This window comes from Mustelus asterias, chromosome 16 (assembly GCF_964213995.1).
Source record: "Mustelus asterias chromosome 16, sMusAst1.hap1.1, whole genome shotgun sequence".
Classification (NCBI taxonomy): Eukaryota; Metazoa; Chordata; class Chondrichthyes; order Carcharhiniformes; family Triakidae; genus Mustelus; species Mustelus asterias.
Window position 1 is genome coordinate 38,390,201 of NC_135816.1, and position 26,832 is coordinate 38,417,032.

At 44.2% G+C, this 26,832-nt stretch overlaps 1 protein-coding gene across 1 annotated transcript in view; it reads right to left on the reverse strand.

Annotated features, from left to right (window-relative positions):
* The window catches only part of LOC144505341 (uncharacterized), a 171,384-nt gene that overhangs the window by 84,072 nt on the left and 60,480 nt on the right, over positions 1 to 26,832 (reverse strand). The window contains exons 4-5 of the mRNA XM_078231461.1: positions 21,956 to 21,963; positions 20,543 to 20,569 (exon numbers count right to left, since the gene is read on the reverse strand). Of these exons, the coding sequence (XP_078087587.1) occupies positions 20,543 to 20,569; positions 21,956 to 21,963 (35 nt within the window). The remainder of the gene's footprint in view (positions 1 to 20,542; positions 20,570 to 21,955; positions 21,964 to 26,832) is intronic.

Consider the following 26,832-nt stretch of genomic DNA (forward strand, 5'->3'; position numbering starts at 1 on the left):
GCATGACATCACCAACTTTACCACTTTCTCTACCAAGACCCATGGCGCAGTGTCTGAAAACTTTCATGTGCACTCTCTCGCATGTTCAGCCATTCCTCAAAGTATCACAGCACAGATTCAGTTTGCAAATGAACACACCACACCATCATTCCCATTCCCCAGGCCCCCACTCCTACCACCACCATCCCCAATCCTTGCAGACCAATGGGTCTCTGCTTTAATAGGTTCATGCTGCCTTAAGTGTTAGCCAGTCATGCATGCAGCCAACGAACAGCATGAGGAGCACAGGCTGGGCACAGCATTCATTTAAACAGCTGGCATCACTGGTTTAACCTGCTGCCCGTAATCATAGAATCCCTACAGCACGGAAGCAGGCCATTCGGCCTATCGAGTCTGCACCAACCACAATCCCACGCAGACCCTATTCCCGTAACCCCACATATTTACCCTGCTAATCCCCCTGACACTAAGGAGCAATTTTCCATGACCAATCAATCTAACCTGCATATCTTTGGAGTGTGGGAGGAAACCGGAGCACTCGGAGGAAACCCACGCAGACACGCGGGGAGAACGTGCGTCAGTCACGCAAGGCTGGAATCGAACCTGGGTCCCTGACCTTGTGAGGCAGCAGTGCTAACCACTGTGTCGCCGTGCCACCATTTCCTATGTTTGACAAAGCTTTAAAATTCATGGATTGCCCATATTCTTTGAATAAATTGAGAAACAATGTTTGTTATTAACAGTAAAATAATATACTTTTTTGCCGTTCAGGTCAGCTTCTTTACCAGAAGAAATACCAAAATTGGTGTCATATTTTGAAGTTCAAGAAAGTAGCTCATTAATCATAAAGCAGCTTTTAGTATGAACTGCAGCCAAATGGTTGGAATGAAATATGTAATTTCGGCCAATGCACTGTGAAATTATACCTTCCTGTTATATTATCATGTTTATCAAATTTACTCGATGAAATTCCCATCAGTATGTTTAAAGACCTCAATTAAACTATAAACTGCCCAAACAATGAAAAGTTTTAATTAGTATTACATTTTAGATTTGGTACAGTTGAGTATTGTAACTCCAAGCATAAACATTTGTACTTCCTTAAAATCCATTGAAAGCTATTGGTTTTTCAATGAATTGTATCAAATGAATCGATGTTAGCCAATACCGCAGCAAGTAATTTAGAACAAATCTGTAAAACGATGTACGAAAGCTTCTAGTGACAGCAAGAGGCAATTCTCTCCTCTGCACCATGAATTATAAACACATTCTGGTTTCTGTGTCTGACATTAACCATTTTGAGTTTTTGCATGTCAAATAATGTGCTGTTAGTAAAATTGACATTCAGGAAAAGTAAACCTCTGTTAAAAGGAATGATTTGACCTGGATAAATTCCCAGTTTCTGACTGGCAACATTTGCTTAAAGTCAGAGGTAAAAAAAACACCCACAAAATGATCGAGGAGACTTTAGAGACCTGGCTGTGTGCCTTTACTCATTGGGAATTCAGTCTTGGAACTTGTTTGGAATGAGCTGCATTGAAACATTCTTGTCCTAAACAGAAATGAAGAGAAATTACTTCTCTTCAAGGGTAGTGAGTCTATAGAATTGACAACCCCAGAGCGTGGTGGGCGCCGGGACTTTGAGTAAATTTAAGGAAGAGGTGGACAGATTTTTAATTAGTAATTGAAGGGCAGGAAAGTGCAGTTGAGGCTGAGATGAGATCAACCATGATCCTATCAAATGGAGGATGGAGGAGGCTCGCGGGATTAAATTGCCAACTCCTGCTCTTAGTTCTTATGATTCTTTTGATCATGCTTCTCTGGTTGAGTCTACTGAACAATAATCTTTCTTCCTTCATGTCTATTTCTCTTTCTCGTACTCCATTTCTGCTCTTCATTTTTTCTTGTTTTTCCCTTTCTTTACAGTCCCTATCCTCACCTAATTTTCATCTCTCTCCTCCCTCACTTTCGTTCCTCTCTTTTCACTTCCCAATTTTTTCCTCTATGCTGCCTTTTTCTCCTTTTTGCCTCTTTGAATAGCTTCTGGGCTGAAGGGTTACTGCGGCTGGTTCCACTTGAAATCTCTCTCTTACAGGATACCGCGAGGCCTGGATAGAGTGGACGTGGAGAGGATGTTTCCACTAGTAGGAAAAACTAGAACCAGAGGGCACAACCTCAGGCTAAAGGGATGATCCTTTAAAACAGAGATGAGGAGGAATTTCTTCAGCCAGAGAGTGGTGAATCTGTGGAACTCTTTGCCACAGAAGGCTGTGGAGGCCAGGTCATTGAGTGTCTTTAAGACAGAGATAGATAGGTTCTTGATTAATTAGGGGATCAGGGGTTTTGGGAAAAGCAGGAGAATGGGGATGAGAAAAATATCAGCCATGATTGAATGGCGGAGCAGACTCGATGGGTCGAGTGACCTAATTCTGCTCCTATGTCTTATGGCCTTTGTGGACTCCACTGCCGGGCACCTAGGCCACTTTTCAGGCATTTTATTTCCTCTTGTGCGTTACTCTCACGTTCAGGGCATCTTTGCCTGTCTCTTGCCTTTGCTCAGGGCTCTCCATCCTAGTCCCAGTTCTGATTTTCAGCTTCTCTTTTATTTTCTCTTCTGGTTGCCCTCCTGCACTCAACGTCTTCTCTTTACGACTACTCTTTCCTTCTTGTCTTTCAGCCTTCGCTGCTGCTCCTTCTATCATTGTTTTTCCCTGGACTTGCTTTCAAGCTTTTGATTTGCCACATTGCGAAGTAGACGTGTGCAAACCGGCTGATTGTACACACAGCTCAGCTGATTCCCATGCACCTCCCTTTGCAAGTTGTGGCTTTTTCACTTTATCCCACAGTACAAATGATAAATGACAAATTATTACAGATTGGAACTGGTGTTCACTCTCGGTCCCAGATTTTCACTCCTGGGTTGGGTGCACAGGAGAATTTCAATTCTGCAGTTCTGATTTTCGTTTCCAGGGGAGGGGATGCTAGATTAGAAGTCGGATCTGTTGCCCCCGGGATGAGTGCCGGCTGTGGGGGTGGGCTGGGCTCTGTGCTCCAGCACTTTAGTGAATTAAATTTTAAAAGTGTTAAATCAAAAAACACCTCCAGCCCACAATCCTTTCACTTCCCCACACACTCCCCATGTCCCATCCATGCCAACCTACGCCACCTCATGCCTCCCGTTCACCCCATGTCCTCTTATACCCCCTATGTCAACCCATGCCCACCTACTCAGCCCCAGGGCCTCTCCTATACTCTATGACAACCATGCCCCTCTATTCACCACCCATGGTCCCTTATAACCCTTATGCCTCCCACATTTCCATGGCCCTTTATAGCCCCATGCCAATTTAGTGCCAAATCATTCCAGATCCCACCCACTACCCTTTCCCCAACTCCTCCATGCCAACTCACATGGTATTCTTTGACAGATCTTTGACAGTTTGACAGTTCTTTGACAGCATCATCATGCTGTGAAATGTGCATGTGGAATATTAATCTTTAATTTCATTGACTGGTCAAATATATATTGAACTTCTTTAAACTGACTTTTTAAAACAAGCAAAGACATTGACTAGATGGCTGCTACAGGTCAGCTGACACATCTGGCATTAAAGGTTTGTCAGTTCATAGAATCCCTACAGTGAAGGAGGCCATTCAACCCACCGAGTCTGCACCAACAACAATCCCATCCAGGCCTTATCCCTGTAACCCCACATATTTACCTTGGTAATCCCCCTGACGCTAAGGGGAAATTTAGCACAGCCAATCAACTTAACCTGCACATCTTTGGAGTTTCTGGAAGTTTTCAATGTGGAATACAGTTGGGACACATCAAGGCAAACCGCTTATAGAATTTCATATCTATTAATGTCAATAATTACTTCAAAGATGAATTGAAACTTGTAAGTGGCCCTCACCATTTGCATTTCTATAAAGCTACCTTGCAGACAGAGACAGAAAGTCTAGCGGGACCATGACTATCTGGAAGGTGTTGATGTGTTCTAGCTCATTGCAGGGAAGAATGGTCCCTTCAGAAGTGATGGCTGGGAATTAAATAAATGAATCATTTCGGCCTCAGTATCATAACCACAGTCTGCACAGACATGAGCTAATCAATTACCTTTTGTGGAATACTTATGATTATGGGGAGAGAGGTTATGTGACCAGAAGTTGAGTCAGAGGTAGAAGTCTGCAGATGGACAAGTAACACCATTTCTCTCCCTGCTGTTCTCAAATTCAGGATCTTCTGGTTCTGCCGCTGTCAATGAAATTTCCCATTGACTCCATCCCACGTTGCCGGGAAACCTGCAGCAGAGGTGCGCCATTGGTGGGACAGAAGATCCTGCCGGCGTTCTGACCCCTACCTCCGTTAAATTTTGGAATCCATCACAGAGATAGAGAATTTCGATTGAAAGGCATCTCGGGTAAAATAGCATCCACTTCATAAAAGACAGATTGCAGGGGGGCGGGGGGGGGGGGGGGCTGATAATAATATTAATATTTATGCAAACTCATTAAAATGAAGTTCTTGTCCTTTGTGGGCGTGAACCTCAAGACGTCACCGGCGAGGGCTGGGGAAAATCGTGGAATGCGATCCCTCCGGAGAGAATCGCATTTCCCGGTTCTCTCCAGATTTTCGGCTTACGTCGGCGTTCTCTCTGATGGTGAGCACGGGCTGAACATCGCCCCCTGTAGGTATAGCGGACTGTGTGCAGGAGGCAATACACGGTTGAAAGATATAAAAGGAATAGTAATAGCAATCTAGAATCCAGGGCTCGTTGAACAAATGAAACATGATCTGGTAAGTTTCAACTGAGCTCCACATTTGTATTGCTTCAGGTGCCTACTAGATTTTGCTGATGAGTTAAGGATTGGGTGGGGCAGCTGACATTTTGAGTTAAATTATAACGTGAGACATATATGACATAATCGGACTTTGCCGGCAGCTTTCTGAGCCTGAACCAAAAACTGGTGTTAAAATGGCGGTGGTGGAAGAAAGTAGAACTGAAAGGGTGCGGAAACCCTCTGCCTTATCCCTTTGCCATTGGGAAGCATGGCTTAAAATTGACCCTATTGTGGTCTGGCTGACTTCTTTAAGCCCTGTCCTAAGTGTTGGTAGGGATTTTTCTAGACTGCCCTGGGTGGTGGCTGCACCAGTGTCAGAAGTGGGAAGATGGTTATCAAATCCATTACTGGATTGATGCACTAAACTAATTGCAACCATTCTATAGCTTTTGAATGTAGAAATGGCCTGCACATGTTACCTGGACGTCAAGCTCAGACTTATAAACATGCCATATGATTTGGCAAACTCTGAAAGTACATAGCAGTAAGGTATTACCTCCATGAAATTAGGGAACGGCTGACTGTGACTCACTGCAATCTCCACTGCCTGGCTGGGAAACAATGAAAAGTCTTGTTGGTACAAAAATGAGATCTGCCATATCAACTTTGGACTCATAATTAAGATTGTGTAAGATTATAGAACAGGATTATACTGCCAAGAAGGTGATTATTCAGCCTATCATGCCTGTGTTGGTGAATTATCCAATTAGTCCCACTCCCCTACTCTTTCCTTGTAGTCCTTTGCAAGTATATATCTAATTCCCTTCTGACAATTACTGTTGAATCTGCTTTCACCACTGTATCAGAGTAAAATTACAACTTAATTGGTTCTGAGATAGAGGGTTTGCAAGACCTGGAAATTCACTAGCCTTGACAATCTGCAACCTTCCTTAATCATCAACAACTAATCAGTAACAACTGGGCTCTGAGTATTCAGGAATAATGCAACAGAGGATCAGTTATTTTAGGGCAACAGAAAACGTAGGATAATCTGTTTTTCTCTTAAAATTGCATCTGACAGAAGCTAAGCAGGAATGGAATTAAATTCAAGGATAATATAGGGAGTGTATCAACTTGCTCAATGTGTTCCAAGCAAAAATAGAGACTTACCTAGATATGGGATAAATGCAATGCTTATCATTCAATAACTTTATAGACAGGGTATGCTGCTGTGTCCTGGAATGGTAGGAGGTGTATTTGTGCTTAATATCCTCAACGTAAATGCAATAGCATGGCACAGTCTGGCATGGTCAAAGACAGTATTTATTGATAAGGAGAAACTATGTACAGGGGTTTGTAGTCCTAGGCTGGCTTGGGACAGCCTTCCCGACTGCTCCAGTTCTTACATGCTTACTACATAGCATCCAGATGTATTCTGCCTGAGAGAGGATTCCATCCTCTGGGGTGATCACTCACTCCCGGTTCCCATTGGCTCCTCAAGCCTGGTGGCCCTCTCCTGCTGTGCTGTGGGATCACGAACCCACTCAGGTCAACCTATAAGCAGGCATCTCCACATCTGTCTTAAAGGGACAGACACCACAATCAGGACAGTAAATAATTAATTGCCCATCTGAGTCATATTATTGTGGTAAAATGTTAAGATGCTCCTCTCTACAAGACAAGGGAATCGAAAGGTACAACATGGAATGCTTTTATTAAGAGTGAAATTCGCAAATTGCCTGCCTATCTTCTTGGCTGAAAAATGATGCAAGACTCCAGGACATACCAGACGAAGGGAATAATAAATGAGATCCAAAAAATGGGCCAAAAATAAACACTTCCCGTTGTATTATTACAAAGTTGTGGCTCCCCATTTTGGGATTATCTTATTAACATCTGAGGCTCCCTATTAACTTCAACTGGCTTTGATAAATAAAAGCAGGGGAAGTATCATTACGAGAAGGTTTGACAAATATCCTGAAAGGTTCATTCTTATCCTGCTTTTCACACAGAATTTCATGCCTCTTCTTTGCTGTTTAATGTGTTATGTCATAGGAAGCAACAAAATAAATTCCCAAAGGGAAGAATCCAGTGCAACGGAATGTAGAAAAATAATCAATCCTGTATTAAACTTTCAGTGAAAAGTAATCCTCCGCTAAATGCTTTGAATAATTTGCTGCTGTGATACTGTCCAGCTGGCAATATTACACTGTTTCAGCCTGTGCAGTTTGAGTAATATTCCCACAATATGTCATAACTCCATGTTTTTGATATTCAATTTTGGCAACAGTGATATATTACAGCAAACAAGATAGTAGTATAGAGATTTCAAGAAATATAAAATGGTAGCCATTTTTTTATGTGGAACTAAGCCTATTGTTTTGATTTCTGCCTTTAGGTGCTGTATATGCATTATTTCTCTGTTGCCCACTGTTAATATTTAATGATAGGCAAAATGCCTAGAATTCTGATGCATCTCAGAGCTAAATTTGGTGGCAAGCCAAAGCTAATGTTGTGGAATCAGTAAAGGGATCCTGCGGCAGGTCTATTCAATGCCTGCGGCAGACTATTAGTGTTCTAGCTAGATTTACATGTTAATTTTCTTATTTAGGGAGCAGTTACAGCCGCAGCCATGAATCTGAAATTAGTCACTGCAGTTAGAGTTACGGTCACTTTGTGTCTCCTGCCTCACTCGAATTTTAACAATGCTGTTTAGGAACAAGCTGAGCAACTGCATATATACATTGTAGCTCCTTCTAATTCTACCTTCCAGAAGCTTGAGATCATCCAAAGCTCTGTTGTTCCTGTTTTAACTTGCAGCAAGTCCTGTTCCTATCACCCATGTGCTCACTGACCTTCATCGACTCTCAGTCAAAAAAAATCTTGATTTAATAATTCCCATTCTTGTTTTCAAATCTCTCCACAGCCTTGCCCCCTCCCTATCTCTGTAATCTTCTCCAGCTCCAACCCTCTGAGATGCCTGTGTTCCAATAATTCTGGCCTCTTGAGTCTCCCTAGTTATAACTGCTCCACCATTGATGGACGTGCCTTCTGTTGCTTAGATTCTCTAGATCTGGGATTCCCTCCTCCGGGCAGCACAGTGGCACAGTGGTTGGCACGGTGGCACAGTGGTTAGCACTGCTGCATCACAGCACCTGGGTTCGATTCCCGGTCACTGTTTGTGTGGAGTCTGCACATTCTTCCGTGTCTGCGTGGGTTTCCTCTGGATACTCTGGTTTCCTCCCACAGTTCGAAAGACGTGCTGATTAGGTGCATTGACCATGCTAAATTCTCCCTCAGTGTACCCAAACAGATGCCAGAGTGTGGCGACTGGGGGATTTTCACAGTAACTTCTTTTGCAGTGTTTATGTAAGCCTACTTGTGACACTAATAAATAAACTGAACTGTACATCTCTCCGCCTCTCTTCCTCAGTTTCGTCCTTTAAGACGCTGCTTAAAACCTCTTTCTTTAATCAAGCTTTTGGTCATCAGATCTAATGGATGGAATTCTCCAGGCTCACACCCCCCAGCGAGAACAGAGAATTTGGCGCTCAGCCAAATCTCTGCTCACAGCAGCAGGACTGGATAATCCCAGCTGCGAGCAAGGTCGGAGAATTCCGGCCAATGTCCCCTTATGTGGCTTGGTGTCGTACTTTGCTTGCAATGCTCCTGTGAAGCATCTTGGCACATCTCATTATGTTAAAGGTGCTTTCTAAATACAAGATGTTGTTAAAATCCAAACTGTTCCCTTAGCACTTTTGATTGCCTCGATCATAACCATTTTAACATTGCTTTTTATTTTGCAATGATTCAGTCGGCAGCCTCAATAATCCATGTAAATCAGACTCCTGTGATGTTATTTGGGCCTCAATGCAAGTTTAATGATCTACTAAGCAAAGCATCTGTACTGGTGTTCCTCTCAGTAAGGCCTGGCAGGCGCCCAGCAGACAAACAAGTTTAAGCTGAATCGCCTGGTGTTCGCAGGCCGCGAGCTGATAAGCTGCCCCTGGACACCAGTTTTGGGAAGGCAACTGGCCAGAAGAATGTTAATAAGGATCAAGCATTCGCGGGATTGGGGCTCTCACTCGAGCCCTCAGGCAGGTGGCCAAGTGTGTCCCACCAGATTTTTATCTAGGAGTTAAAATTTCCCTTTGAATGCAGCGAGAGTCAGAGCTGGAGAATTCCTGTCCCCCAAATGTTTAAATTGAACTTGTGTAGTTCTTCAAAGAGTTGACAAGATCCAACCGCTTCTTGAGCATATTGCAAACCAGGGTTATACGCTTTGTGGTATTAAATGGAGTGGGAACACTCCTGTCCCCCCAACTCCCCACCGCATTCTGCTTCACTTAACAATGAAACCTTGACTCGAGATTCAAGCTACTATTGTAGCATGGCTTCACAATGATGATGAATTTGCATTCTGATATAACTTTAATTGATGCAACTTTGAATCCACGCAGCAATTTTCCTGATTGTTCCCTGGTATTGCTGGCATGGTTGATATCCAAATGCAAACTAACATGGATTTATGTAAGTTACACACTTGCAAATCTTTCGTTGTTTCTAGTGTATTACTGAATGAACTTCATAAAAATATCAAGATTCCTATAATCAGCATGAGTCCCTTGTGTAGCAATAAAATATTCAAAATTAATTAGAAATAAAAAATGTAATTCTCCCAAATGGACAATAAGACTATTTAACCATCAAACCACAAAAAAGCCCCGACCTAGAATTTAGAGAAAGCATCAGCAACAAATTATTCTTCTGGAAGCAAAAGCCTGAGTGGAAACGGGAGGTCCTTCAAAACAAGGAGCACCTTCTGCATGCAAAATTCGATAAGACCCAAAAACAGGGGGAATGCATGATTAATCTATGCCCATTGTTTCCAATGCAGGCAGCAAGCCCACAACCATAATTATACTGAGCAGCAGCAATGTCTGATCAGGCAGAGCGCACAGTCATGAGAGGCTAATACTTAAAGCCAGTCCGCACCTCTTATAGGGGACGCAATGCAGCAGATGTTGAAATGGCTGAGAAAAAGTGTCCGAACAGGAAAAACAGTGAGAATGGCACAGCAAGGGTGCAGGGAAGCCCTGAACCTTTTCCTGGGTGGTGGTGGTGGTGGGTTGGATTGGAGAGATTAGGTAGAGGTAGGCCTTCCATCAGTGCTCTGGAACTGTGTTGTGGTTCTTTAAAAATAATAAAACACTAATCAGCCTTCATCCCTCACACCCTCTCACTTTCTGTTCCCCCCCTCCCCCCCACCCCACACACACACCTATGCCCACCATGGGCAGACTTCCAGACCCATGATAAAATGAAATAAAATGAGGCTGGAATGTATGGGAAGAGGCCAGGTAGAAAAGGAGATCAGGCCAAGTGACAGGAACTGGCTTTGGCTATTAGCACTACCTCCACGACTCCCTGCACAGCTCCTCAGTGCTACACAATGTTTAATGATTTTATAACCAATTTGACAAAACAGAGAAATCAGCTACACCTTAAAAGAATGCAGTGTCCTACTCATTCCAAATCACTGTGATTAAGGACTTCAGCATTTTCCCATGACCAAGTTGCAAGTGGCAGCACCACCCTGTACACCGCACACTTCCATTGCAACGTGCTTCTCCTTCCATACCTACAGGTACTCTTCCCCTCCCACCACCCAAAGCCTCAGATGGTAGGGAATAGATTGGTTCTGAGATCTATGCTCTGCTTATTTACTCTTCAGCTGGAGGGCATCTCGTGACAACCTCAGGCCAATCACAGCCTGTGTTGTTCAGCAAAAGCAACAAGGAGAGATTGGTCATATGTGCAGAGGAAGGTCAATAGTGAGGAGCGTTTGAAATGGAAAAGCAGTAGAAAAGGAACAAGGTACACACAATCTTTAGCCCCCTCAGCTCTTGCAGCTCACTCGTTAAGTTGCATGCTATATACATTGTGATTACACATTAAACTGCAAGTCTCAAGCTGACTTGAATTCGGGGGTAGCCTTGCTAATTTGTCTTCACCTCTTCTCCTCCTGAGCCAGTTAGGAGCATCTTGTGCTTTGGGCCCAGGAACTGGATCAATACTCAATTTCAAACGGGGCTCTTGGAATAAATAAACAGAGATTGGGTTAAATTTGAACCCAGGACGATCAGGCAAGAGGTTTGTGTCTGAAGCTTTTACCACCTAGTCTCCACATTGGATTTCCCCCTTTTTGAAAAACAGTTTGAAGAGGAAGGGAATAGCAATGATGATATGCAAGTGTTCCAGTGCAGTCCTGTGGTACACTGGTACATCAAGGTAAAAATGCACCAGAAGTAGTTTCAAATGTGTGCTATGTTACCATGCTATGAGAATGGGACTAGAATTAATTTCTATTCTGCATCAAATTGATAAATATCTGTCAGGCTGGCAATGGGAGCACCAATACGGACCTGAGCTATTGGACTTGTGGTAACAAACAAATCCCTCAAACTTCTTGCCTTTGATCCCTATCCAATGGGGAGGATTTTGCACCTCCATTCAGTTTGGGTGGTTTGGTGCCAGGAGGGGAAAATCTTGCGAGAGGCCCAAATCGCCAACATAAAAGTGTGATGTGATTGTCCCCACTCCCCTGCCAGTGACATAACAGGAATCATTCTAATAAATTTACATATCATTATCAGGCCTCCGCACCTGAATCATTCCCACACACCCCACTCCCCCACCGTAAGAAAGTCCATTCATGCCAGCGTGAGAGCAGACTGGTATGAAACTGGTCTCCCGTGGTGTGCACCTAGTGGGCAGACTTCCCAGAGAAGTTTAGATGAATGCATCGCTCAGGGGGGAGAGGGTCATGCCCATGGCACAACCCGGGTACTGTCCGGGCATTGCCGCTGAGCAATGCCGGAGAAAAGGAGGGAGTTGCATGGGAGGAGGGTGCCTGGTGAATCTTTGTGCACCGGGGCAGTCTTTAAAAATGGCGCCCCCGATCTTTTAAAGATTAAGCGGAAGGCTCATTCAGAGTCCACCCTGCCAACATGACGTTGTATGACCTGTCCCTTGAAATTTTTCTTCCATGTCCGCAACGATGTGATGGAGAAAGAAAGTTGGTGTTGGCAGCTTCAATGCCACTTTTCCCGCCCACTGTCGCATCCTGTCAAATACAGGTAAAATTTGGCCCAATGACTTATGCAGCTGTGTGTGTTGAATAAGGGCGGTTTTGGTTTGAGTTTGATTGTGATGTTTCTGAAGGTTGCATAAGAGGCTTGGAAAGTAAGAAAATCAGGAGGAACTTGGAGATGCCAGCTGACAGTGATTTATTGAGAGAGATCCCAACCCCAAAACACGCACCCTGTCATCACAAAGCATTGCTGAGTAATACATTAAGTGGGTGATTAGGCTGCTGGAAAATCGAGATAGGTAAGTAGCCTTTTGTCTATACTGTCTTGGCATAAAGTTCGCCTAGGTGGGGCATGGATTAGCGTAATAAATTGGGCAGGGATCACATGCCTATAACAAAATTTGCCTTAATTTCCTTTTGTCATATTATTGCAAAATACATCAGCCAGGCTTCTTTAGACATGCTGGACTACCCACACGATTTGCTTCTTTGTCAAAGTTCTTCAAAATAACCCATTGTTAATTGAACTAAAAGATGTATTTTTGTTTCCTGTAATTGCAGAAACAATAATGATTCACTTCAAAGATCTTCTGTTAATCATTTTTTCCAGTAAAGCAGAATTCACGTTTTTTCCTGTATTTGGTAACTATTCATTGGTAAAGAATTATTCAATCACAGCATAACATCGAGTAATACTGCAAAGAAAGAGGCCATTCGACTGATCATGCTCTTTAGTAAAGCTATCCAACCCAGGCTTCTTCCCCTGCTCTTTCCCCATTGCCCGTTTTCTCTTCACTTCTCTTCTGAAGGTTTCCGCTGAATCTGTTTCAGGCAATGCATTCAGATCATAACCACTCACTGTATAAAAAACTTTCCTCGTGTTGCCTTTGATTTCTGCCAGTCACCTCAAATCCCTGTCCCTTGGTTACTGGGTCCTTGACCCATCTTCCACTGGAAACAATTTCTCTTTACTTAATCAGATGGTAAAATTTGAATTCAATCATAATCTTGAAATAAAAGTCTAACAATGACTATGAAACCATTGTTGATTGTTGTAAAAAAAAAACCCATCTGGTTCACTAATGTCCTTTAGGAAAGGAAATCTGCCATCCTTACCTGGTCTGGCCTACGTGTGACTCCAGACCCATAGCAATGTGGTTGATTCTTAAATGTCCCTCTGAAATAGCCTAGCATGCCATTCAGTTCAAGGGCAATTAGGGATGGGCAATAAGTGCTGGACCAGCCAGCGATGCCCACATCCCGTAAATGAATTTAAATAAAACAATGAAAATGGTTCGTGATTTGCTCCTTTAAAACACTTCTTAACTTAATCTGCTCTAAGGACAGCAACTCCAGCTGAAGTCTCTCACTCATTCTAGTAACTCTCTTCTGTGCTAGCTCTCTTAACATCCTTTCCTTGGTGCCCAGAGTTAAACACAATATCCCAGTTGAAACCTAAACAGTGTTTTCTAAAAATTCTCTTCCTCTCTTAATGAAGCCGAGGATTTCTAACACTATTTCAGAAATCCTTTCAAACCCTGGCAGGGCACACCCCCATCACCCCCTCTGAATGCTGTACCCCTCCTTACTTGAAGCCTTTACAAACACTTTTTTCAAAAACAGGCTCCTCACTCTCACCCACCAGCCCACATCAATCGTTGGGCAGCGAGAGATATGGATCAGTTGGCTTGGTAACAAGTTCAATTGCCTGTTAATTATTTATTTTAAAATGGCGGGCGGTCGGACTGCTAATTTTGGCGCCCAACCTCCCATTGCATTATGGAGTCAGGTCAGTGGTGGGTTAAAAAGGTGCTTTCAAGACCTCTCCTGTCTCTGTAATCTCCTTCAGCTCCACCACTCTCGGAGATATCTGCGCTCATCTAATTCTGGCCTCTTAGGCATCTTCAATTTTAATTGCTCCAACATTTGGGTTTCGCCTTAAGTTTCCTAGGCCCCAAACTTCAGAATTCCCTCCCTAAACCTCTCTGCTTCTCTGCACCTCTTTCCTCCATTAAGACGTTATTTAAAACGTATCTCTTTGACTACGCTGCTGGCCATTTGCCCTGATATGGCTTGATGTCTAATTTTGCTTTATAACCTCCTTGAGATGTTCATTACATTAAAGATGCTGACCCTTATTCTCCCATCCTGCCCAACACTGGAATATTAGTGGGCGGGTTGCAGACAATGTGAAACGCCATTGACAGTTGGGCGGAAGTTTCCAGCTTTGAGACCAGCGGGGCCCGAGAATTCCGCTCACTATATAAATATACGTCGTTGCTGTTGCTGGAACGCTCTTTTTCCCACTTTGAAAAGTCAGCTCACTCAGAGACAACATTCTATTATTGAAGATAATGGGCCTCTGTGACAGGCACTGCTAAGTCTTTAAGAGGGTGAACTTCTGCAGAGCTTCTCCCACTTTGCCGCTGTAACCCCAGTGGAAATGCTTTTCCGATACGTAAGTGCGATTTCCAATAAAGTTAGGGCGGTTGAACAAAAACAACCTGTATTTACACAGCGCCTTTAACACTTTAAAATATTCTACTCTTCAGAAGAGTATTATAGAGTCATGGGCCAGAATTCTCCAGTCTCAGACTCCCGCCACTGCTGCCAGTGAGAATGGAGAATTTAGTGCTCAACCAAATCTCCATTCACTGCAGCGGGACTGGAGAATCCCAGCTATCGAGTCATACAGTATAGAAGAGGCCTTTTGGCCCTCAAGTCTGCATCGACAGAACTATACTAAATCTACACCAATCCCATTTTCCAGCACTTAGCCTAAGCCTTGAATGTTATGACATTTCAAGTGTTCATCCACATACTTTTAAAGGTTGAGAGGTTTCCAGTCTCTACTACCCTCCTAGGCAGTGCGCTACAGACTCCCACCACCCTCTGGATGAAAGAAATTTTCCTCAAATCCCCTCCAAACCTTCTACCTCTCACCTTAAAACTATGTCCCCTCGTTATTGACCCTTTAACTAAGGGGAACAGCTGCTTCCTATCCACCCTGCCCAACTGGAACCTAGTAAGAGTTTTAACAACACCAGGTTAAAGTCCAACAGGTTTATTTGGTAGCAAATGTCATTAGCTTTCGGAGCGCTGCTCCTTCGTCAGATGGAGTGGATATCTGCTCTCAAACAGGGCATACAGAGACACAAAATCAAGTCACAGAATACTGATTAGAATGCGAATCTCTACAGCCAACCAGGTCTGGTTCAACCAGACCTGGTTGGCTGGAGAGATTCGCATTCTAATCAGTATTCGCATTCTAATCAGTAACTTGATTTTGTGTCTCGTGTATGCCCTGTTTGAGAGCAGATATCCACTCCATCAGACGAAGGAGCAGCACTCCGAAAGCTAATGGCATTTGCTACCAAATAAACCTGTTGGATTTTAACCTGGTGTCGTTAAAACTCTTACTGTGTTTACCCCAGTCCAACGCCGGCATCTCCACATCATGACTACCAACTGGAACCTATCCAGCCTCTCTTCATAACTCAAATGTTCCATCCCAGGCAACATCCTGGTGAATCTCCTCTGCACCCTCTCCAGTGCAATCACATCCTTCTTATAGTGAGGCAACCAGAACCGCAGACAGTACTCCAGCTGTGGCCTCACCAAAGTTTTGTACAGCTCCAACATAACCTCCCAGCTCTTATAATCTATCTATGCCATGACTGATAATGATAAGTGTCCCGTATGCATTCTTAACTACCCTATTAATCTGTCCTGCCACCTTCAGGGATCTGTGGACAAGCATCCCAAGATCTCTCTGTTCCTCTGAGCTTCCTCGTTCCCTGTCATTAACTGAGTACTCCCTTCTTTTGTTACTCCTTTCAAATTGCAACACCATGCAATTTTCAAGGTTAAATTCCATCTGCCACTGATCTGCCCATATGATCAACCGTCTATATCTTCCTGCTATCTTCTTCCTCCTTCCTCACTATTAACGACCCTGCCAATCTTCATGTCATCATCCACCCCGTCCCCCCCCCGCCCCACTTCCCCACATTCTCATCTATATTGTTTATATATCTATCACAAACAATAAGGAACCTTGCACCAATCCCTGTGGTGCACCATACGATACAGGCCTCCAACCATACAAACAGCCTGCTACCATCACCCTCTGTCTCCTACCATTAAGAAGTCTCACAACACCAGGTTAAAGTCCAACAGATTTATTTGGTAGCAAAAGCCACTAGCTTTCGAAACGCTGCTTCTTCATCAGGTGAGTGGGATTTCAGTTCACAAACAGGGCATATAAAGACACAAACTCAATTCACAAAATAATGGTTGGAATGCGAGTCTTTACAGGTAATCAAGTCTTAAAGGTACAGACAATGTGAGTGGAGAGAGGGTTAAGCACAGGTTAAAGAGATGTGTATTGTCTCCAGCCAGGACAGTTAGTGAGATTTTGCAAGCCCAGGCAAGTCGTGGGGGTTACAGATAGTGTGACATTAACCCAAGATCCTAGTTGAGGCCGTCCTCATGTGTGCGGAACTTGGCTATCAGTTTCTGCTCAACGACTCTGCGCTGTCGTGTGTCATGAAGACCGCCTTGGAGAACGCTTACCTGAAGATCAGAGGCCAAATGCCCGTGACCGCTGAAGTGTTCCCCAACAGGAAGAGAACAGTCTTGCCTGGTGATTGTCGAGCGGTGTTCATTCATTGTCGTAGCATCTGCATGGTCTCCCCAATGTACCATGCCTCGGGACATCCTTTCCTGCAGCGTATCAGGTAGACAACGTTGGCCGATTTGCAAGTGTATGTACCGTGTACCTGGTGGATGGTGTTCTCATGTGAGATGATGGCATCCGTGTCGATGATCCGGCACGTCTTGCAGAGGTTGCTGTGGCAGGGTTTTGTGGTGTCGTGGGCACTGAACAATCCGAAACACTACAGACAGTTACCCGCAGATCCAACCAAAGAACACACCCGTCAACTCAACAGACTGATCAAGACCTTTGATCTGGACCTTCAGAGCACCCTCCGTGTTCTCATCCCACGTACTCCCCGCGTTGCAGATCTCTACTGCCTCCCGAAGGTACACAAGGCAAACACATCCGGCCGTCCCATCGTATCGGGCAATTGGACCCTGTGCGAGAACCTCTCCGGCTATGTCGAGGGCATCCTGAAACCCATTGTACAAAGAACCCCCAGCTTTTGCTGTGACACTACGGACTTCCTACAGAAAGTCAGCACACATGGAGCAGTTGAACCAGGAGCACTCCTCGTCACAATGGATGTCTCGACACTCTACACCAGCATCCCCCACGACGATGGCATTGGTGCAACTGCCTCAGTACTCAACGCCGACAACTGACAATCTGTGTTCTTTGGTCGGATCTGCGGGTAACTGTCTGTAGTGTTTCTGATTGTTCAGGGTCCACGACACCACTAACCCTGCCACAGCAACCTCTGCAAGACGTGCCGGATCATCGACAGGGATGCCATCATCTCACGTGAGAACACCATCCACCAGGTACACGGTACATACACTTGCAACTCGGCCAACGTTGTCTACCTGATACGCTGCAGAAAAGGATGTCCCGAGGCATGGTACATTGGGGAGACCATGCAGACGCTGCGATAACGGATGAATGAACACCACTCAATCATCAGGCAAGAGTGTTCTCTTCCTGTTGGAGTACACTTGGGCGGTCACGGGCATTCGGCCTCTGATCTTCCGGTAAGCGTTCTCCAAGGTGGCCTTCACGACACACGACAGCGCAGAATCGCTGAGCAGAGACTGATAGCCAAGTTCCGCACACATGAGGACGGCCTCAACCGTGATCTTGGGTTCATGTCACACTATCTGTAACCCCCACAACTTGCCTGTACTTGCAAAATCTCACTAACTTTCCTGTCTGAAAACAATACACATCTCTTTAACCTGTGCTTAATGCTCTCTCCACTCACATTGTCTGTACCTTTAAGACTTGATTAGCTGTAAAGAGTCGCATTCCAATCATTATTCATGTAAATTGAGTTTGTGTCTTTGTGCCCTGTTTGTGATCAGAACTCCCACCCGCCTGACGAAGGAACAGCCAGTTCCGAAAGCTAGTGGCGTTTGCTCCAAATAAACCTGTTGGACTTTAACCTGGTGTTGTGAGACTTCTTACTGTGTTTACCCCAGTCCAACGCTGGCATCTCCACACCTCCCTTGCGGCCAGGGAAACATTAAAAATTTGGGTCAAACAAATTATCCAACAAAGTGTGACAGCGATTCAAAAAGCAATTTAAAAATCTGCCAGCAATGGTGGAAGTATTAAAATTGGGGATGTGCAAAGGCTAGGAGAGGAAATTCACCCCTGAAATCTCACAATGATATGCAGTGAGTAGCTGATATGCTAGTAGTGTTTTTTTTTGTTTTTTGAAGAGTTTAGAATGAATGTTTAGTGTCTGATATAATTTAAGTCATTATTTTATCAACAAAAGTTTACACTTTAGCAACCGATAATCTTTCAAGACTCCTTCATAAAATCCCTACAGTACCGAAGGAGTGCATTGGACCCATCAAGCCTGCACCAACAACAGTTTCACCCAGGCCCTATTCCCGTAACCCCACAGATTTACCTTGCTAATCCCCCTGACACTAAGGGACATTTTTTTAACATGGCCATTCCACCTAACCCACACATCCTTGGACTGTGGGTGGAAACCGGAACACCTGGAGGAAACCATGTGAACACAGAGAGAACGTGCAAACTCCACAGTTACCCAAGGTCGGAACTGAACCCGGGTCACTGGCACTGTGAGGCAGCACTGCTAGCCACTGTGCCACCATGCCGCCAACACTAGGTCACAGAATCCCTGATGGACCCATTACAGTTGAGTAAACAGCACTCTGTGAGCCATCCCTCATTGGCAGCCGGGAATTCTAATTGAGTCTGTATTCCAATAACTTCATTGATAAGACATCTATATAAGCCAGTAATGCTGTCTTACTTTTACACCAAAAATATTGGTGAGGAAATTGAATGAAGGGTGTGTTAGCCAGATGCGGCCTGAGTTTTTTGATCTGTTCATGCCCTGCTAGTTACTGCAATACTGGTGAAACCTCTGAAAATGAATTAATTTCAACACATTAGGAATTTTTGTCTTGTTTTGATTGCTTAAGAGAGGTACTAAGTGGAGGTCTGGTACTTTTCTACGATAAAAGGCAAGGCGTAAGTTACTCCAGATGGCTTTTTTAAATTGAACCGAGTTACAGAACTGCACTGGCAGAGGCCACGGGGCTGATTACCCTTCAGACCTGATTTGATGTTGATGTTACACAGTATCGGTCGCTTTTATCTGTTTGTAGAAATGCTGTCAGTGCAGATTCAAAATTGCATCAACAGGTTTTTAGGACTGAGTACATAAACAATTATCAAAACTACAACATTGATTGGCCATCTTAAATTGCCCCTTAGTGTCCTGAGATGTGTAGGTTAGAGGGATTAGTGGGTGGAATATGTAGGGATATGGGGGTAGGGCCTGGGTGGGATTGTAGTCGGTGCAGACTCGATGGGCCGAATGGCCTCTTTCTGTACTGTAGGGTTTCTATGATTTCTATGATGAAAATAATAAGACAAAATGCCACAAATAAGTCACAAGTCAGTGGCCGATTAATTGGCTTTGTGTTCAAAACAGGTGGCAAGCCCAGTAAAGTTATTGCTACTCTCGGTGATCCAAGGCATGGTTGAAATTTGGCAACAGGCAGATACCAATCGCAGACCTGTTCTTTGACTGGAATTTTCCAGCCAGTCTCACTGATGGGATCTTCCAGTCCCGCCGGGAGTGAACCTTCACCGCTGGGTTTCCCGGCAACAGAGGGGTGCATAAAACGGGGAAACCCTGTTGACTCCCACCATTGGCTGATTCACCAGCGAATTCACTCTGGAGAGAGACCATTCACCTGCTTGGAGTGTGAGAAGGCATTCATTACATCAACAGAACTGCTCACACACCAGCGAGTTCACACTGAGGATAACCCATTCACCTGCTCCACCACCGTGAAACACGCTGCAAGGAGCACGCGGAAAATCCCGCCCTTTGTCTTCTTTGCACAATGGAGGAAGGGGGATAAAAATCACCAGCATAAGGAAATCAAAAATATCACAGTTTCAAATCCTATAGCCTTTTACTTTGCTTTCTGCGTTGGAAATCTGCCACAACATTGAGGATATTCAATGTACATTTTTTGCAATGTCTGTGAATGCAGGCCAGAATTATCCAATGTTGTCTGGCCCGTCACCACTGCCAGCGAGAACGGAAAATTGGCGCTCAGCCAAGTCTCCATTCACCGCAGCGGGACTGGAGAACCCCAGCCGCGGATGAGATTGGAGAATTCCGGCCGCAATTGCTTTTAAAATGTTCTATTGGGATACTCTGATCCAAAGCACTTATGTGGTCACGTAAGGGCAACACTACGTCACAATGGTCATGCTGAATCGATTTTAGTTCACTGGTAAAAAAATTATTTTTGTAGAAAATGACAGGATTATACTTCAATTAGATGATTATGGGGAAATATTTTGTCATGTTGCTTGCACTTCATTAGGAATATTATTCCTATTACATTGATGACACCACCCGAAAAATTAATACCGTGACACCTTTAACAGTATTGGAAATGCAGAGGCAATATAAAATAATTGTAAACTTAATTGCCATTTACCGGATAACCATCTCTTCCTGGAGCTCCCTGTGGGTGGGGAATGAATGAAACAACAAAATATTATCACAATGCCATATTTTCTGTATTTCAAAAATAATCATTCTCTCTAGCTGCACAACAATGAAAGTTAAAACCCATTAAGTATAACTTGCACAAATAGCTAGTCAGTACTGCGACATGAACAGCACAAGAAACAGAAAAAAAACATTTAACTCACCCCTGTGTTTCTCATCCCTGTGACTAAACATTGGTTAAAACACCGAAATTGGCTGACTAACATTTAATTAAAGAATGATTTACGGTTCAATCACTTTGGCTCATTTGGGGCAGAGGTGCCCAAGCTTGTGTCATTGAGACTGCATAATTGTGTGCCCCTGAGCCTTAGGGTGACATACCTGAAGTTTAAATCAATATCCCAGTTCATTTGCAGAAATCTCAAGTTGCAGATATTAATGGATCGTGATGTTCTGATTTAGAACGTATCCACCAGTGAGGAAACTTTGCTAAAAAAAACCCTTTCAGTACCTCCAGGTTTTAAAATTCAAGCAGCAAGTAAGTGAAATAGGAATGAGTTGCCTAGATGTTAGGACAGTAAGAAGTCTCATAACACCAGGTTAAAGTCCAATAGGTATATTTGGCAGCAAAAGCCACTAGCTTTCGGAGTGCTGCTCCTTCGTCAGGTGAGTGGGCAGGTGAGAGGGAGAAGGAGCAGCGCTCCGAAAGCTAGTGGCTTTTGCTGCCAAATAAACCTGCTGGACTTTAACCTGGTGTTGTGAGACTTCTTACTGTGTTTACCCCAGTCCAACGCCGGCATCTCCACATCATAGATTTTAAGAGCCAGACTGCCAGGGCTCAATGTGGCCCTCAGGCTGCAGGTTCACAGAATCCCTACAATGCAGAAGGAGGCCATTTGACCCATCAAGTCTGCACCAACCACAATACCACCCAGGCCCTATCCCCGTAACCCCACATATTTACTCTGCTAATCCCCCTGATACTATGGGGCAATTTAGCATGGCCAATCAATCTAACCCACGTATCTTTGGAGTGTGGGAGGAAGCCCAAACAGACACGGGAACTCTGCACAGACAGAGACCCGAGGCTGGAATTGAACCCAGGTCCCTGGCACTGTGAGGCAGCAGTGCTAACCACTGTGCCACCATGCCTCCCAAGGTTTGGTAACCCTGTTTAACAACACTTGCAATCAATTCGCATTGTCACAAAATAGACACAACCAATCGTCCAGTGATAATCTACAGAGTGCAAAGCAGTTTCTAATTTTCTAACCAAAATATACCATTAAAGGTGAAATACAAATTTCTGAGATTAAATGTACAAGTGAAAAGAAAAAGAAGAAATAAGTTTCCTTAACTCAGTGGACTCAATCAGCTTGGTGGTATTCACAATACTTACGGGGAATCCTGAAAAAGAGATGGAGAAAATGATCAGTTAAAATATCACCATTTGTTTGTGACATTTCTTTCCCCTAGTCTACATGGCACAAATCTTTGTTACAAGCACTTATAATAACGTACAAAACATACATGATGCTCATGGAAGACATTTTTATAGCAGCCCAAATTTCAAAACATAACCTATTATGGTTATTCACATTAATCCGAGTCCTGTGGGTATGGTAATGGAAGGTAGTAATAATTACACTTTACAACTTTTACTTACTTTATTAAAGAAAGGAAATAAAATTCACAATGGGGGACTATTTAACTGTATTGTAAAATGTTAAATAGTTAATAACTTGCAATATTAAGTTGTACCATGATATCAAAAATGACTTAACTAACAAATGGTTAAGTCAGCTTTAGCTTTGAATCGAATGTCACTGCGCATTTTATGGTTCAAATCAAATCTGGATATTATAAAATATTGAGGCCAGGTTTGAATAGAAAATAGCCTGGAAATTCCTGTTGTGCCTCCCTGGTGGTAGTGTATATTCTCATACAGGATACAGTGCAAATCTGCTAACACATACCACTTAAGGGCAGGCACACAATTTCCTGTTCTCACAGACAGAAAGTGCAGCATACTAACCTCTCCCATTTCAAATGGATGTTAAGTGCCATCAAAGTTCTTAATTATCCCTTGAAGCAATAGTATTAATATCCTCTTCCAGCCACAATCTTTACTTTCAATGCCAGTGACCTTAGCTCGCAGCCGAGGCTAACTGGGCACATTCACCACCTAACATAATTACAAGCCCAGCACGGCTGCCTGGCCATCAGTGAGGAGCGGTCTCTTCAGACTGAGCTGCAGTGTGATGCCCATCACAGGATTGTGCAGTTCTGTGGGGCAGCACGGTAGCACGGTGTTTAGCACTGCTGCCTCACAGCGCCAGGGGATCCCGGTTTGATTCCCGGCTTGGATCACTGTCTGTATGGAGTTTGGACATTCTCCCCGTGGTCTGTGTGGATTTCCTCTGGGTGCTCCGGTTTCCTCCCACAGTCCAAAAGACTTGCTGGTTAGGTGCATTGGCCATGCTAAATTCTCCCTCAGTGCAGCCTGAACAGTGCCAGAGTGTGGCAACTAGGGGATTTTTACAGTAACTTCATTGCAGTGTTAATGTAAGCCTACTTGTGACACTAATAAATAAACTTTAAAAACTGCCTCAAAGAATCCTGCAGCCATGGTCACAGCACTGCCAGTGGCCACAAACATCGTGCTACGTTTTTGGTGCTCCCAGCTGACCTACAAAAAAAAAATCAACTACCACCCGGAAAGCAAGGAGAGACTGGAAGCATGGTTCCAGAGAAGCCAAAGATCTTTTCCAGACTCAACAAATGACACCACTGAGGTGAGCCATGGACAAAAGCAGTGTAGATACAATAGCCTGGATTTTACAATGGTGATGATGGTGAACCTGTGACATTACTCACTCAAACCGACGGAAACTTTGGGAGTCCACATATGCATCGAATAACACTCCTTTAGAGGTCCCCCCCTCCCAGTGGGAAATCCCTAGGTAATTAGTGAATTGACAAACATTTCCATTTTTAAGCTGTCAGTTGACTTGTAAAAGCCCTCAAAGGTTACACCTTTTTGAACAAGGTGTAACTGAGGGTACAACCTTACCGGCCATTCACGCCACGCTCCCACTGCAGTGAGGCCGGAGAATTTGGCGGCCAGCGAAATCTCCGTTCACTGAACGGGATGGGAAAATCCCGCCTGAGTTTTTAACAGCATACTCACGCTACAATTACTGTTATGCACCCTCGCTGTCCCTGAAAAACAACATTCATTTTTGTGGAATGTCAAATTCCTCCACAATGATTAAAAAAACCAAGCGTGGAATTCTCTGCTCCCGCTTGCAGCTGGAATCGGGGTGGGCGGGGACAATTATTTTGGCAGGAGTCAAAAAATCTGCTTCAGGATCAACTGTCGGAATTTTTTCATCCGGTGGGTTAAAAGCAAGTCGAGTTTTCCATGGAGCAATGTCGGGAACCTCATTTGCATTCATTAGCATGCTCATTAAGAGTCTACTTCGCTTTAATACACTCTGGCTCAAATTAAATTTAGTTTATTTATTATTGTCACAAGTAGGCTTACATTAACACTGCAATAAAGTTACTGTGAAAATCCCCGAGTTGTCACACTCCGGTGTCTGTTCGGGTACACTGAAGGGAGAATTTAGCATGGCCAATTCACTTAACCAGCACGTCTTTTGGGTTGCGGGAGGAAACCGGAGCACCCGGAGGAAACCCACACAGAAACGGGGAGAACGTGCAGGCTCCGCACAGACAGTGACCCCAAGCTGGGAATTGAACCCAGGTCCCCTGGCACTGTGAGGAAGCAGTGCTAACCACTGTGCCACTGTTCCTCACCAACAAGAATTTAGAATATTCAATTTTATGATTAGATATAAGTGTTGTGTCAAGCTTTCACCTCTTCCATGGATCTGAGGCCAGTAGGTGTTGCCTTCTCCTTTCTGGCGACCTCACCTAACTTCACCCATATTGAGTGCCATTAGCAAGCACTGCACCAAGTGTAGCAAGACAGGCAGGTGAAGGCTGGAAGCAGGAAGAGGGGAAAGGGGGAGGCTGGACAGGGCAGGCAAGCTTACAGGGGAAAGGTGGAGAGAGTGTCTGGGTAAGTGGGGGTGAAATGTCATGGGAAGGTAAAAGGTAAGAGAGGTCATGAGTGTCTGTGGAAGGAGCATGGGGGTTGGTGGGGGGCAGCAGGGGGAGTGGGGTGGAGGAAGTGCCTTAGAGAATGGGCTCAGTGGTGTTGATGACGTGGTGCTTGCGGGAGAACGTAGGATACTGGTGACTGAACAAAACAGTCATAGTCAGTGGGGGGATGAGATGTGGTAGGGTGGCAAATCCGGGGTGAGAGCCCAGTGGGTGAAGGTCTCATCAGGTGGCTCAGAAAATGGGATGGGGCAGAGTCAAGGTGGGCATGGGAATGGTCATGGAATCACATGGAGGTGGAAGGTGATAGGATCTAGGGTAACGAGGGGGGACGGGGTTTCATGGGTGACAGAGGAGAGAGGAATGGTGATATTGGGTGGATCTATGATGATTAGGGGCAGATTGGAAGGTCACGGGGAGAAGGTGGTGGAGCAATCATGAAAAGTGACACACAACACTTTTTCCAAACTGACCTTGACCATGCAGTTCATCAGGCAGTGAGACCCCATGAGGTGATCGAGGTCTTTCTGGGTGGGTGGGTGGAGTTCATAACTAAAGGGACATGCTAATAATTATGAGGCATCTGCATTTCAACCATGCTCACTTGTATCTCCTCTCTATGGTTAATTGCAGCAGGTTTGTTCCTGACACACGGGTTTCATAACATTGCGATCCTGCAAGGTCTGCGTTTCAATGATCTGAGAAATCATCCGTCTCGCTCGCGACAATTCCCACGGCAGCTAGGACAGAATATTTACCTATGATCTTTGCTGCAAGTTGATGTTGTTATGTTTGCTCATTTTCAAGCATTACATGCTGGGCTATGTCTTCACCTCCATCCCCCCCCCACCCCACCACCATCCCCGGCATAAAGTATTGCCAGGACAGAGAATAAAGAGGAAAAGTAAAGTTAAAGTTTATTTACAGTGGCACAGTGATTAGCACTGCTGTCTCACTGCGCCAGGGACCCGGGTTCGATTCCCGGCTTGGGTCACTGTCGGTGCGGAGTTTGCACATTCTCCCTGTATCTGCGTGGGTTTCCTCCGGGTGCTCTGGTTTCCTCGCACAATCCGAAAGATGTGCTGGTTAGGTGCATCGGCCATGCTAAATTCTCCCTCTGTGTACCCGAACAGGCGCCGGAGTGTGGTGACTGGGGGATTTTCACAGTAACTTCATTGCAGTGTTAATGTAAGCCTATTTGTGACACTAATAAATAAACTTTAAAAAACTTTAAACTGAGTAACACATGATTCTCTCTGCACTTCATTCAGGTGCTGCTTTATATGCAGGCAGGGACCACATAAATCTACCCCACAGATCCCAAGTAAAATGTTTTCATTATAATTAATAATTTAATAACTAAACTGGTAGACAAGTCAGTGCCCCCGTCTTCTGGGAGTTGTCCTTCAGTACACATCTGTTATGAATTAACCTAGTAACAAAGTAGAAATACCTTATCTCAAAAAATGGAATTGTAATACCGTATGGACATCTATTGTGCTTGGTAGTACATTAAATTTATTAAATCTTATTTCAGAAGAATAGTTCAGGAATGCAATGTTAGCTACATGAACAACTTTTTTAAGAGCTCCCTTATCTTTGAGCTCCCTTTTGTTGCAACCATTTACCTCACTGTTTAAAATCATTCTGGCCAGCCCTAATAAACAGTAAATTAGGCAGCAATTCCTAATTAGCACACCTGTACAGTTAATCGCTAAAATGTTATCCGAGTTGCCCTACTTCTTCAGAAGCTGTGCTATACTAGTACCTCACTGAGATACTTAGCATTAAAGTTTATCGATTTATTTATTAAGGTCATAAGTAGGCTTACATTAACACTGCAATGAAGTTACTGTAAAAATCCCCTAGTCGCCACTCTCCGGTGCCTGTTCAGGTGCACTGAGGAAATATTTAGCATGGTCAATGTATTAATCAGCGCCTCTTTCGGACTATGGGTGGAAACCGGAGCATCCGGAGGAAACCCATGCAGACACAGGGAGAACATACAGACTCTGCACAGACAGTGACCCAAGCCGGGAATCGAACCCAGGTCCCTGGCGCTGTGAAGCAGCAGAGATAAACACTTTGCCTCCCTACGCATGGATTGACATGAATTTGCTATACTTATGTGGTAGACAAAGTGTCAGA